The 13,203-nt window shown below is 44.0% G+C and overlaps 1 protein-coding gene across 1 annotated transcript in view; it reads right to left on the bottom strand.

Moving 5' to 3' along the window:
• Positions 1 to 13,203, bottom strand: part of APOB (apolipoprotein B) — a 47,293-nt gene that overhangs the window by 18,926 nt on the left and 15,164 nt on the right. Inside the window, exons 11-22 of the mRNA XM_081905882.1 lie at positions 13,027 to 13,144; positions 12,766 to 12,912; positions 11,955 to 12,166; positions 10,846 to 11,086; positions 9,246 to 9,422; positions 8,443 to 8,634; positions 7,239 to 7,406; positions 5,587 to 5,798; positions 4,381 to 4,563; positions 2,067 to 2,188; positions 851 to 1,061; positions 542 to 717 (exon numbers count right to left, since the gene is read on the bottom strand). Of these exons, the coding sequence (XP_081762008.1) occupies positions 542 to 717; positions 851 to 1,061; positions 2,067 to 2,188; positions 4,381 to 4,563; positions 5,587 to 5,798; positions 7,239 to 7,406; positions 8,443 to 8,634; positions 9,246 to 9,422; positions 10,846 to 11,086; positions 11,955 to 12,166; positions 12,766 to 12,912; positions 13,027 to 13,144 (2,159 nt within the window). The remainder of the gene's footprint in view (positions 1 to 541; positions 718 to 850; positions 1,062 to 2,066; positions 2,189 to 4,380; positions 4,564 to 5,586; positions 5,799 to 7,238; positions 7,407 to 8,442; positions 8,635 to 9,245; positions 9,423 to 10,845; positions 11,087 to 11,954; positions 12,167 to 12,765; positions 12,913 to 13,026; positions 13,145 to 13,203) is intronic.

Here is a 13,203-nt window from a genome sequence, read left to right as displayed (position 1 = left end):
CCCTAGTTGGACATGCCAGGAAGTGATGCTTTTTGCAAAGAAAGCAGCTACTCCACCACTGAGCAAAGTGATTTTACAGTATACAGGATGTGCAATTCAGGCCTGCATGGTTTGGGCTCTTCCAAAGAGAATTCACATAGATGGCTATGCAATTGTGTAGCCTTGTTGATTCAGGGCTGGCTCAAATCATTTTGCTGCCTGAGGCAACAGACAAGATGGCCCTTTCTCCCAAGGTACATACAGAGGCCAATTGGACTGGTAGTTGAATCTTATTGTGCAAGGACAGTGTCTTCCACTGCACCTGAGGGCAGCAGGCTTGCGTAGTGGGTACAGGGCAGGCCACATGTCACTCATACCTCTGGCTACTTCCCCTCCCCCTCAACATCTGCCGCCTGAGGCAGCTGTCTCATTCTGCATAAGGCTGGCCCTGTGTGGGTGGCTACTGAAGGGTCCCAAGGTTTGGAGTGTGATAAGTGGAATTCTGATCCTTCACCACATATTGGTGGCAGAGAAGGTGTTTCGCATTGACACATGATCCTACCGTATCCCAAGACAATTCTCTCCGAAATTGAGGAGCCGTGACTTGTAGCTGAACTGTCAATCTGGAATGTCAGCCCATTCTGCGACTGTTGCAGTAATACATCTGTTTTTGCTTGTGTCCTCAGGCGAGGAATGGAGATGGAAGCTTCCACTGCTGACTCTGTCCCAGCGCTGTATCTGGAAAAACACACAACGAAAAGACTCCTGGCTTAGCAAAAATCTACCCTTAGAAATTCCAGAGGGGCAGAAGCCTAACTATCTCCAACTAACACCACAATATCTGCAAAAATGAGAAAAGCTTGTGGCTTACCCTATGCGTCCCGTAAGAGTAACTTCGGGGATTTTCTTGTTGTTGATGTCTAAGATAAAGCTGTAAGCGCTCCTTTCCTGAGTGGAATAGTCAGTAAGTCTGAAGTTGGTACCCAAATCAACGCTGAAACTGGGAACCTGGAGGTCACTGGTAAAAATCTTTTTGCCTCGATTGTACCTGAAGATCAGTGTGGCTTCACATTGTTTTGCACCTGAAACAAGCAGCGACAACAAATAGTTTGCAAACAGAATTAACATAGATTGCTATGTACGTTTCTGAGCACAATTCAAAGTGTTGGTGCTGACCTTCAAAGCCCTAAATGGCCTTGGTCCTGTATACCTGAAGGAGCATCTCCACCCCCATCATCCAGCCTGGACACTGAGGTCCAGCACTGAGGGCCTTCTGGTGGTTCCCTCGCTGCAAGAAGTGAGGTTACAGGGAACCAGGCAGAGGGCCTTCTCAGTAGTGGCGCCTGCCCTGTGGAATGCCCTCCCAGCAGATGTCAAGGCAATAAACAACTATTTTGCTTTTAAAAGACAACTGAAGCCAGCTCTTTTTAGGGAAGTTTTTAATGTCTGATGATGTATTGTTTTTAATATTCAGTTGGAAGCAACCCAGAGTGGCTGGGGAAACCCAGCCAGATGGGCAGGGTATAAATAATTTATTATTATTATTATTATTATTATTATTATTATTATTATTATTAAAGCAGTTGTGATAACTGAGAATATAAGGCCTCCCAAAACAACTAAGCAACTGAGTGGTTCTCTGGATTGTGGTTTTTAATTATAAAACAACCCTTACCTTCCAACCAATCTCTGGGCTAAATCACTCGTGCATGTACAACACTCAGTCTCTCTATCCTTGATGACTGACAGGACAGCTGGCAACGTAAACTGACACAAACTTTAAAGCCCTGAATGTGGCTTATATCAAAGTTCTATCTGAGGTGTTAAATCTACCATCACTTGGAGAGATTCACCCTAGAAAGAGCCATCTAGCTCAAGTTCACCTTGTTTCATACGTATTCATTTCATCAAAACAGGTGAAGATTAATCTCCTGATCTTTCAAGGTGATTTATTGGCATGGGAACTAGGACAGAGATTATTTTATTTTATTTATTTTATTTTATTTTATTTTGACAGTAAAGAGACTTGGACACTTTTGCAAATCTTTGCAACTTCCACATGCATCACTAATTGCACAGCCTCTTACCTGCGGCTTGAGCCATGAATTTCAAGGTGTCAACCAAGTCCTCCTCCTCTTTGTTTACTTCGTAATTAGCACTTGCTATATATTCCTTTACTTCCCCTGTTGGCTGTAGTTCAATTTCATACCTAATGATGTCAAAATGGAAATATCATCTGTCATTGTAAATAATGAAAAACAATTATAGTTCACTAGAGGATAAAGGTAAAGGTAAAGGTACCCCTGCCCGTACGGGCCAGTCTTGACAGACTCTGGGGTTGTGCGCCCATCTCACTTAAGAGGCCAGGGGCCAGCGCTGTCCGGAGACACTTCCGGGTCACGTGGCCAGCGTGACATCGCTGCTCTGGCGAGCCAGAGCCGCACACGGAAACGCCGTTTACCTTCCCGCTGGTAAGCGGTCCCTATTTATCTACTTGCACCCGGAGGTGCTTTCGAACTGCTAGGTTGGCAGGCGCTGGGACCGAGCAGCAGGAGCGCACCCCGCCGCAGGGATTCGAACCGCCAACCTTTCGATCAGCAAGCCCTAGGCGCTGAGGCTTTAACCCACAGCGCCACCTGCGTCCCCACTCACTAGAGGATAGCACTTCACTAATCAGGTATTGGGGCCAAATGCCGTATTTTTCGCTCTATAAGACGTACCCGACCATAAGACGCACCTAGTTTTTAGAGGAGAAAAACAAGAAAAGCCAGCTTTAAAGACAGAGCAGCTCTTGCTGGCTTTTCTGGGAGGTGGGTGAAGGGACAGAGCAAGCTATGCAGCTATCGCTGAAGCCAGCGCAGCAAGAGTGAGAGCTGTGCAGTGCCTCTTGTTGTGCTGGCTTCCCAGCGAAGCAGGATGAGGGATGCAAGGGAGCCCTTACGGAGCCCCTTCCACCCCTCATCCTGCTTTGCCGGGAAGCCAGCAGAGCAAGAGGCGCTGCACAGCTCTCACTCTTGCTCTGCTGGCTTCAGCGATAGCTGCGCAGCCTGCATTCGCTCCATAAGACGCACACACATTTCCCCTTACTTTTTAGGAGGAAAAAAGTGTGTCTTATGGATCGAAAAATACGGTAGTTCAGTGCTAGGAGTTTTGTTTTGCCCCCTCCTCCAAAAAAATTAATATGTATTTGACACTGACATCAACTCAACACAAAAAAACCACCATGGAATCACCTCCTCACATGCAAACTCCTTAGCATTGGCTCTGGCCGTGTTACAAAAATATCCTAGGAGTCAGCAAAATAGTAGCCATATAAGCATAGAGATTAGTTCAGGCTTCCTCAGCCTCGGCCCTCCAGATGTTTTTGAGACTACAATTCCCATCATCCCTGACCACTGGTCCTGCTAGCTAGGGATCATGGGAGTTGTAGGCCAAAAACATCTGGAGGGCCGAGTTTGAGGAAGCCTGGACTAGTTAGTTGCATGTATATATTATACTTTCCTCTGGAAAAAAAATCAGAAATAAAGAAGATGACACACACACACACACACACACCTATAAACATAGCTGTAGTCAGGACACTGTATTCTAAAAATTCACCACGCAAATATAAGATATAGAGTTGGACAAGGAACTTAATATGCTAAGAATATCCATTTTCTTTCTTTCTAGCCCTCGGGAAGGTAAAGAGGAACCTCAGTGTGTGTGTGTGTGTGTGTGTGTGTGTGTGTGTGTGTGTGTGTGTGTGTGTTTGATGCCTGTAACCAGCACAGTCACAGGGGAGGTGCTGGCCAAAAGACAGAGCTTTCCACGACTCCTGGAAGCAGAATAAATGATGTGAAAGAAACAGATACATGAACATTTGCATGCTTTATACAGTCACAGAATCTGACTTCTCTGTCGGGATTCACAGAATGCTGTGTGAAATAATAAGTCTGCAGGCTTGAGTTTGCTAGCTGATGCAACTGGCTGATGCAATCAGCCTGCAAAACTTTCTATGGAAGTGCTGGGTCAGAAAGACTCAGCAGTAATGTGCTGTCAGTTGATTGGCTGTCATCGGTTTAAAGGGGAAACCTGTCCAGCAGTAAGTGGGTGGTGTAGAAGAGTGTGGTCAGAGAGAGAGATGGATAGAAAGGTCTTCCTATTTGCCTTAAGGTGCAGCCAGGTACTCTGTTTGACTGTATGAACTGCTCGTGTATTATAGCCTGTAGGTTATTGTATATATTTGTATATATATAGCTCACAATAAATATAATGCACTGCACTGAAGAACCTGGAACTCTGAGCATTTCTGCTAAAGTGCCACGGAGAATTTGCGACATTCTCTTGGTGCAGGATCTGGCTGAGACTGAGGCAGCAGAGAAGGCATATGTGCTGAATATGTACAGAGAAGCAACTTACCTGGTTTCCCCAGTGAGTGGATAGTAAGGTGCTGTCTCTGTTGAGCTGGCATTGGAGTATTCAATTCGGGTACAGTAACTAAGACCAGCAAAGAAAGACGCGCAAGTTGTCCGGGACTCTCTGTTCTCAATCAGAGGAGGAATCACTTCTGTTCGGGTTGGGGTGACCAAGGTCAAGATGTTGCTTCAAAAGAAAATGGAATGTTTATTTCATGGTCTAGGATTAGGCAGTGGCTGAAAAGAAGAGCCTGTGAATATTGCTCATTTGGATTTAACCAGAAATCTGTAGCAGTGTACCTGATAAGCAAATTATTCTTATTATTTACAAGAAAAAAATAATAACTTTCACCGTGCAAACCTGTATGTGTCTATGCAGAGGAATGGGACTTTGGTAGGGCTTACTCCCACCTTAAGTAGGCATAGGATTGCAGGCTTATTATGGGATCTCAAAGCACCTTCTCATCTCATCCCTAAACTGCAAACCACCCCAACTATTTAGCTTTAGCACCAGATAAATTTAAAACTACTAGAAATGTTCATTACATGGCAGATACCCTAATATTTATTGGGACGTGGATGGCGCTGTAGGTTAAACCATAGAGCCTAGGGCTTGCCGATCAGAAGGTCGGCGGTTCGAATCCCCGTGACGGGGTGAGCTCCTGTTGCTTGGTCCCTGCTCCTGCCAACCTAGCAATTCAAAAGCACGTCAAAGTGCAAGTAGATAAATAGGTACCGCTTCGGCGGGAAGGTAAACAGTGTTTCCGTGCACTGCTCTGGTTTGCCAGAAGCGGCTTAGTCCTGCTGGCCACATGACCCGGAAGCTGTACGCCGGCTCCATTGGCCAATAAAGTGAGATGAGCGCCGAAACCCCAGAGTCGGCCACGACTGGACCTAATTGTCAAGGGTCCCTTTACCTTTACCCTAATATTTAAACTAATTCACGTAATGCATTTCGCCTTGGGAATACTCCCATGCAGAGAAAGACAATGTCTGAACCAATGGATAATGCTTACAGCCAGGAGCTGGTTTTGTGAAGGCTGCAGCTTGAAAAAGAGCCTTGCCAACTGTAGCAATGGTTGCTGGGCATTTACAAAACTAGCCTACCCACCAATGACCTTTCTCATGAGCATGGAAAAGGCAGCACAGGTTTTACAGTTCAAGGGCAATAGCAGAAATGCTCACAGAACTCAAATCCCTCCAACAGTACCTGATACTGAGGAGCTTGGTTGGAGTCTTTGGTGCAGGAATGCTGACCTTCAGCTGCCCAGCTTTCAGTCCGATGTGGGCTTCAATTCCGGACTCATGGTATATGTTGGTGTTCATCTGCACGCCGTTTCTAGCAAACACAGGGATGTTCACTCCTATGTGAGTCACAAATTCAACTGCCACGGATGGTTTTGCAACCACTTCTGCTTGGATCTAGAGGGTGGACACAAAATACAAAAAATATTTATTTCTATCACAGAAGTTTTCTTTTCGATATGGTAAATAGCAGAACAATCCCTTTCTATTCCTGGTGATGGCCAGATTGGCAGTGCATTCTCCTAACTGGCCTGTTAGAAAATAAACTTTGGCTCCTCGGGTACAATGCCAAACCAGCAATGCACTGGATAATGGGGACTGGCCATCAGATTGATTTTGCCATGCCATGCTACTTCTGTACATAGGCTTCCCCACAGATGAACCTTGGGTCCCCAGATGTTCCTGGCCTACAACTCCCATCATCCCTGACCACTGTTCCTGTGAACTAGGGATCATGGGAGATGTAGGCCAAAAACATATGGGGATCTAAGGTTGAGAACCACTGCTCTACTAGGTCTGCAAGATGCAAAAGGATGCTGTGTGGTCCATTCCAGTAAAGTCTTTGAGGGAACTAGAATGCTATGTACACAATAGAACTCCAATTGCACTCTCCCACCCTGTGGTTTTCTGCAACTGGTATTCAGAAGCATGTGGAGACAGAGCAGAATCATCATGGTTAGTAGTCATTGATAGCCACATCTTCCATAAAATCCTCTTCCAAACCAATCCAAGTTGGTGGCCATCCCTGCAGCTAAGGGAGCCTTAAATGGAACCAGATCATTGGCTTCTCCAGCTCAGTATCATCTACCCTGATGGGCAACTCCTGAGTCTCAGGCGGGGTGTGTGTGTGTGGCTTGTCTCACAAACTGTGTTCTGCAGTTTGACATGCAGCTGTGCATCCTCATATGTGGAATTGCAACTAAGGTAACCACACACACAAAAAGAATTTAGCCTGAGGCTCAACTCTGGCATAAATTTAAGTCTGAATGCCCACCTGCATCCTCATTGTCATTCCAGTCTAAAATAATGTTTTATAACTTTGTAACAGGCCTTGAATTCTTGGCAGGGAGATGAGCATATCTGATGAAATCTGCAAGCCCTGACCTTCCTCCCCCAGTTTTATCTAAATCACTACACCATGGGTAGGCAAACTAAGACCCGGGGGCCAGATCTGGCCCAATCGCCTTCGAAATCTGGCCCACAGACAGTCCAGGAATCAGCGTGTTTTTACATTAGTAGAACGTGTGCTTTTATTTAAAATGCATCTCTGGGTTATTTGTGGGGCATAGGAATTCTTCCCCCCCCCAAAAATATAGTCCAGCCCCCCACAAGGTCTGAGGGACAGTGGACCGGCCCCCTGCTGAAAATTTTTTCTGACCCCTACACTAAACCCTCACACCCTTCCCAAAACCTTAGCTAAGGGGGCAATGGAAAATAGTCAGGAAATTGCACCACTTGTAAAGTGGTGCACTGTTGCATATTAGCTTAATAGCCTCAGAACACCACATGCCTTACTTGCCAGCTTCTACAATAAGTTGTAAGCAAGCTAAGACTCACAGTCCTCTGTAGAATTTTCATTTTAGCCTTGGCTCCGGGAGTGGCTACTCCAGAGAAAGCAACCTTTAACGGCAATCCTGCACCTGTTGGCAGCTCAAATTCATTGTCCATGAAGATGTAGTGAACAAAGAGATCGTTGTCAATCCCCCCTGAGATGGCTTGGGCGATCTATGGGCAAAAAGATGAAAGCGTTTGTTAAATGCCTACCACAGACTTTCCCAAAGTAATTCGGAGGACGATGATGATAAAGATGATGGTCATCTTTTTTGTTCTTCAAAGAACATACATGTAAAGTATATTGGAAAATGTTTATTGAATATATGAGGGGGGAGAATTGTGTACATTTGAAAACATGGGCAGCATTAAGATAAATTCAACAGTGTAAATAAGTTTTGGTGGATGAAATAATTGAATACTGAATGGTTTTGTTTATATAAAACATGCAGGGATTTATGTCATGCAAAATGAACCATGGAAAGAGAAGAATGGAAGTCATTGATATTTTAAGGTTCATTAAATGAATATTCCAAAATGTAAAACAGAAAATTTAATAAAAATTATAGGGGGGGGGGAGATGACCATCATCGTTCTCTCTGTGTCCTGTGATACTCATGCAAGTGACACTTTGCTACAGCCTTTGAATAATAATAATAATAATAATAATAATAATAATAATAATGCATCAAAGATGTATGGGAAATTATTTCAAGCATCTGATTTAATGAAGAAGTGGCTGCAGTGCAAGCCACAGGCCTTCATTATATACCTGAACCCACCCCCTAGGAATGCCCTTCCCCATGCCCACTCACAATTGATCCCCCAATTGAGTGGGCAGGTGGGATCTACTTCTCCAGCAGCAAGCTCAGCCCAGGGACCTCCTTTGTTTTCTGAGAAACTGCCCAAGGGGCTCCCTCTGTCGGATTATGGAAAACAAGGAAATGCCAGTCCACCAAGAAGGGTGAGCGGTCTTGTATGAATGTTGTTTTTAAAATAAATAAAATAAAATAAAAAGTGTGTTGGGGAGCACAATTTGTATGAATACATTAGAGGGTGCAATGCTTTTGGTAGTCTGTGTCCCAATGAAAATAGCAGGCCAGGCCCCCCACATCAGGACCTCAGTAGGAGAGGCCAAGAGTTAAATTCTCTTTTAAATGAAGGAGACAGAAACATGCACAAGGTGGTTTTCAGCATTTTGAAAATATACCTTCTCGGGTACTGTCTGAAGTGTGAGGAGGCTTTTCCGAATTAGATTTCCAAGTAGCTTGAAGTCACTGAGTTTCAAGTAGCCAAGCTCTTCCCCAAACATTCTCAGGTAGGCTCTGGCTTCAGGTGTTTCTTTGGAGGTGATTTCTCTGACCATTTTCTCAAAATTAAGCATGATTCCTTTCATGGGATCCTGAAAAATGTTTTAAATAAGGCAACAAGTAAAACATCAACCACTGTCATAACCCTCTAGGATCACACGAGGTACTGATGGCTAGCAAGGCCCCTGTGGAATGTACAATCTCATCTTAAAGAGGGATCTCTGCCCAAAATGGCCGTCAATATGATGGCGACATTTCTTACTCTGGGCAGGAAACAAATTTCCTTTTTTTGGTGTTTTCTGTATACTTTTGGTGCTTCTTGTCATTTTCATTTTTGAGAGCAGCTCCATGTACAGTATACCCTCGGATTATGTTACTCTTGAGTAACGTAAACTTTGGACTGCGAAAGTGGCAGACCCAGAAGTAATTTTCCGGGTTTCACCACTCGTGCATGCGCAGAAGTGCTCTATCATGCCGTGCGCGTGTACGGAAGCGGTGCCTCCTGGATATGGATTTTTCAGGGTGCACATGGACCCCTGGAATGAATTAAATTCATATCCAGAGGATCCGCTGTGCAGCCTTATGATAAAATGTGGTTTTCAACCACTACACCCCACAAAACGTATTCAAACATTGCTACAGGCTTGAAGGGTTTGTTTTTAAAAGCCAACAGCACCGTTTCACCTAGAAAACTGTGGTATACCTGATCTTGTGTTCCATCCTTGGCGTACCCAAAATATTTGAAAAGCACTTGAGAAACTTCATCTGGCACCTTGCCATCTACCCAATACAAAGCTTTTGTGGCACTGTCAGGGAAAAACCCATTCGGTCCAAACATGGCTTCTAGTGTCGGCTCAAAGCTTTTCCCATCCAAGCCGATCTGATGGAAATGAGAAAAAATAAAACAAAGCAGAGTGAGTAATAGAAGAGTATTTTTTTCCACTTGAGAATTCCAAGTTAATTGGAAGGGGGGAATTCTACAGGCAAGCCGCAAATGCATAAAATAGAGAGTTGAATGAGCAAGCAAGGGTCTAGCTTACAGGTAATGCTGTCACTTAACTTGACTTCCCCTCAGTTGTGTGTTTTCGGACGTAACACTAATCGTGTGCTGCTGTTATGCTAGGTCATTGCATTCATGAGCATTGTCTTCTGATATCAAGGTGTTAGCAAGACATAAGAAGAGCCTTGCTGGGTCAAACCAAGGTAAAGGTAAAAAAGGTAAAGGACCCCTGGACGGTTAAGTCCAGGCAAAGGCGACTATGGGGTGCGGAGCTCATCTCACTTTCAGGCTGAGGGAGCCAGCGTTTGTCCACAGACAGCTTTCTGGGTCATGTGGCTAGCATGACTAAGCCGCTACTGAAGCATGGAGGACTGTGACAGACGCCAGAGCGCACAGAAATGCCGTTAACCTTCCCGCCACAGCAGTACCTATTTATCTACTTGCACTGGCGTGCTTTCGAACTGCTAGGTTGGCAGGAGCTGGGGCAGAGCAATGGAAGCTCACCCCGTCGTGGGGATTCGAACTGCCGACCTTCCAATTGGCAAGCCCAAGAGGCTTGGTGGTTTAGACCACAGCGCCACCAGCTCCCTTTCAAGGGCCAGAGCGAAAGTCTATCTAATTCAGCATCTACTTGACCAATCTGCTGCATGTGAGAAGCTCAAAAGGCGGTTGTGAGGTTGATAGTCCTCCTTCACTGTTTTCCGCCATTGATTTGTATTCAGAGATATACTGGCATTCATACTGCAGGTAAACATACAGGCCATCATGCATATTGGCCATATTTTTTCATTTTTATTCTTGCTCCAATTGACAACTGGCACCCTGCCATTTCTTGAACCTTTTGATAGCTGAGATCTTGCAAGTGTGCACATGATTTCCAATTTCACCAAGTTGCTGTTATTTTGAATTTTTAACCTTTGTACACTGCTTTAAGGCTGAAAAAGCATCGTATAGAAAATAGTAGCATATAATATAATACAGTCGTACCTTGGGAGCCGAATTCCTTGGCTCCCGATCAAATTGGCTCCCGAACGATTGGAACCTGGAAGTGAGTGTTTTGGTTTTTGAACAATTTTTGGAAACTGAACATCCAGCGCGGCTTCGGTGGCTTTCAGTTGGCTGCAGGACACTCCTGCAGTCAATCAGAAGCCGCGCTTTGGTTTCTGAACAGTTCCAGGAGTCGAACGGACTCCGGGAATGCATTCTGTTAGAAAACCAAGGTACCACTGTACAGATACATTTATATGCTGAAGTCAATAATAGCAAGCAGACTGAAGTAAGTGCTAAAAAAGCTGTTGTATACCTCAAACACATCTATGGGATTCAGTCCAGTCAACTGCAGTGTAGTTCTTAGCATGGATTCCTTAGGTACATAGCTGCTTGAATCAAACAGCAGGTCTCCTTCCAGTTTTCCTGAAATTGGACCATTTGTCCATGGCAGAGACAGTGTCTTGGAAGCCTGATAATTTTGTGAAAACTTTCGGAAGTCCTTGGCTGGTGGAACCTGGGCTCCTTTGAGGGCCTCATTAATTTTTCCTCTGAGCCTGATGACATTAAAATAGAGTGGCAAAATTATTAATACAATCTTTTGTACAATATTCAGGTAGAATTCAGTTATGGTAGGTTTCTGGCATAAAAACTCCATTTAATATTTTTTTATCCGCATCTCTTTAGGGAACGTTATACTTAATGGCTTAGAGTTCTGGTGCCTTACCAATAGGAGTAACAGGAATCTCACAAAGACCTTGAAATGTCAGCTTCACAGGACGAAAATATAAAGCACCCTCACATGTTATACATATAAAATGGGGTTTTGGTGCTGGGAGCCAAATTATATTGCGATTCCGGCGATGGTTCAAAAAAGGCTAAAATGGCAGCCCACTAGCCCAATCTGGTCCCCTTACCTGAAATTTAGTGAGAGTCTTCCTTCTTCCAATGCAGCTGATTCCCTTCTAATTCAGCAGCACCACAGACCACAAAAAATGTGTAGCAATTTGTGCCATTATCCCTTTGATTACAACATGGCTGGAGGGGGGGCATTCTAGCTCTCATACACACCTTAGAAGTACTATTTTGCTAGGAAAAGAAGTGCCGGAACTCACCATGAACTCCTCCATTGTTCTCTTATTAACCTATAGCTCAGTTGGTAGAGCATGAGTCTCTTAATTTCATGGGTCATGGCAATGGCGCCCACCTGAGAGGTGCCAGAGCTGAGCTCCAGTGAGCTCTAGCTGGAAAAAAGCCCTGCACCTTAGTCAGGGATAGCCTGTTCCCCCAAGATAAAGAAGCTGGCTCTTACTAGCCTATGTAAATATCTACCTTATGGACTCTTGATTTAATACGATTATTCCATTAATCAATCATAGGTAAAAATTTGAAGCTATATCAACAGATTTTAAAACAATTACTTACAATTCAGTGTAAGGGTCTGTCGAATCTAAGATGTTGGCAATGTGGGAGGCTACAAAACTTTTCACTTGTTCATTCTTGTCCTTCTGAAGACTTTTAATGACCTTGGAAATGTCAGATGAGGAAGGGTTTCTCATCAGCATGAGATAAGCTGCCAGACGTTTCTCAACTGGTGAAGAAGCCTCTTGGAAGACCTTGACTAGAACCCCTTGGTCCTGTAACAAGATGAACCAAGTAAAGTTAAAGAACAAAAAATGGCACCTAGAAATGGCTTGACTTCTGGTTTAGGAAACAATTGAATTTCAGTTCTCCTCGTTTCCGCACACAACGTTTATTTTAATAATGAGTGATGCTGTTTGAGGTCGATCATAGCTGTAAAGGTTATCTGCAATCACCAGTGTGATTCAATGAGCCTCTTGCTTTTAAGTAGGAATGTACCTCGGGTTAAGAACTATACCTCAGGGTGAGAACAGAAATCACACGGCGGCAGCATGAGGCCCCATTAGCTAAAGTGGTACCTCAGGTTAAGAACGGTCTCAGGTTAAGAACGGTTTCAGGTTAAGAACAGACCTCCAGAACAAATTAAGTTCGTAACCAGAGGTGCCACTGTAATAATAATAACAACAACAACAATAACAACAACAACAAAACAACAATATTCTCTGAAATTGCTACATTTAATATATAATTAAATTCCACTAGTGCTAATTTACACAAGGTCTGCACAGTTACTAAGAAACAAAATGTGATTTGTTTGATTGCTTAAAGCATAATTTTATGGAAGGGAGGGGAACATGCAATACATTCTGTTTACCTCAGCAGTGATGCTCATTTTTCTCAGTGCCTGAATGGCTGCTTTCTGGACTGCAGGTGATGCTACATTACTTCTAATACACATTTTCAGAGACTGTTTCACATTGGGATTGGCATCTTCTATCACTTTCCCCATATTGCCAATGGCCTGTGGATCACATTAAAAAAAAAGGTGAATATAGGGGCTTCCCTCTCCCAGCCAGGGAATATTAGCATGCAAACAAGGGCAAATGCATTTTTAAACTAAAATACAAAAACATACCCTCAGGGTCAGGTAGGTGAGTTCCTCATCTCCGGAGCATTCGTTGCTGATCTGTGACACCATAAAATTAGCAACATCATTTATTTCTTCGGTCACTATCCTGTTGCTATCATAGAATCTGGAAGAAAGGGAAATTGTATCAAAGATTTTTAAAGCTGCATGGAGAACTTAGGTGCT

Source organism: Podarcis melisellensis, assembly GCF_964234715.1.
Source record: "Podarcis melisellensis genome assembly, chromosome: 3".
NCBI lineage: Eukaryota > Metazoa > Chordata > Lepidosauria > Squamata > Lacertidae > Podarcis > Podarcis melisellensis.
This window is presented reverse-complemented; position numbering and strand designations above follow the sequence as displayed.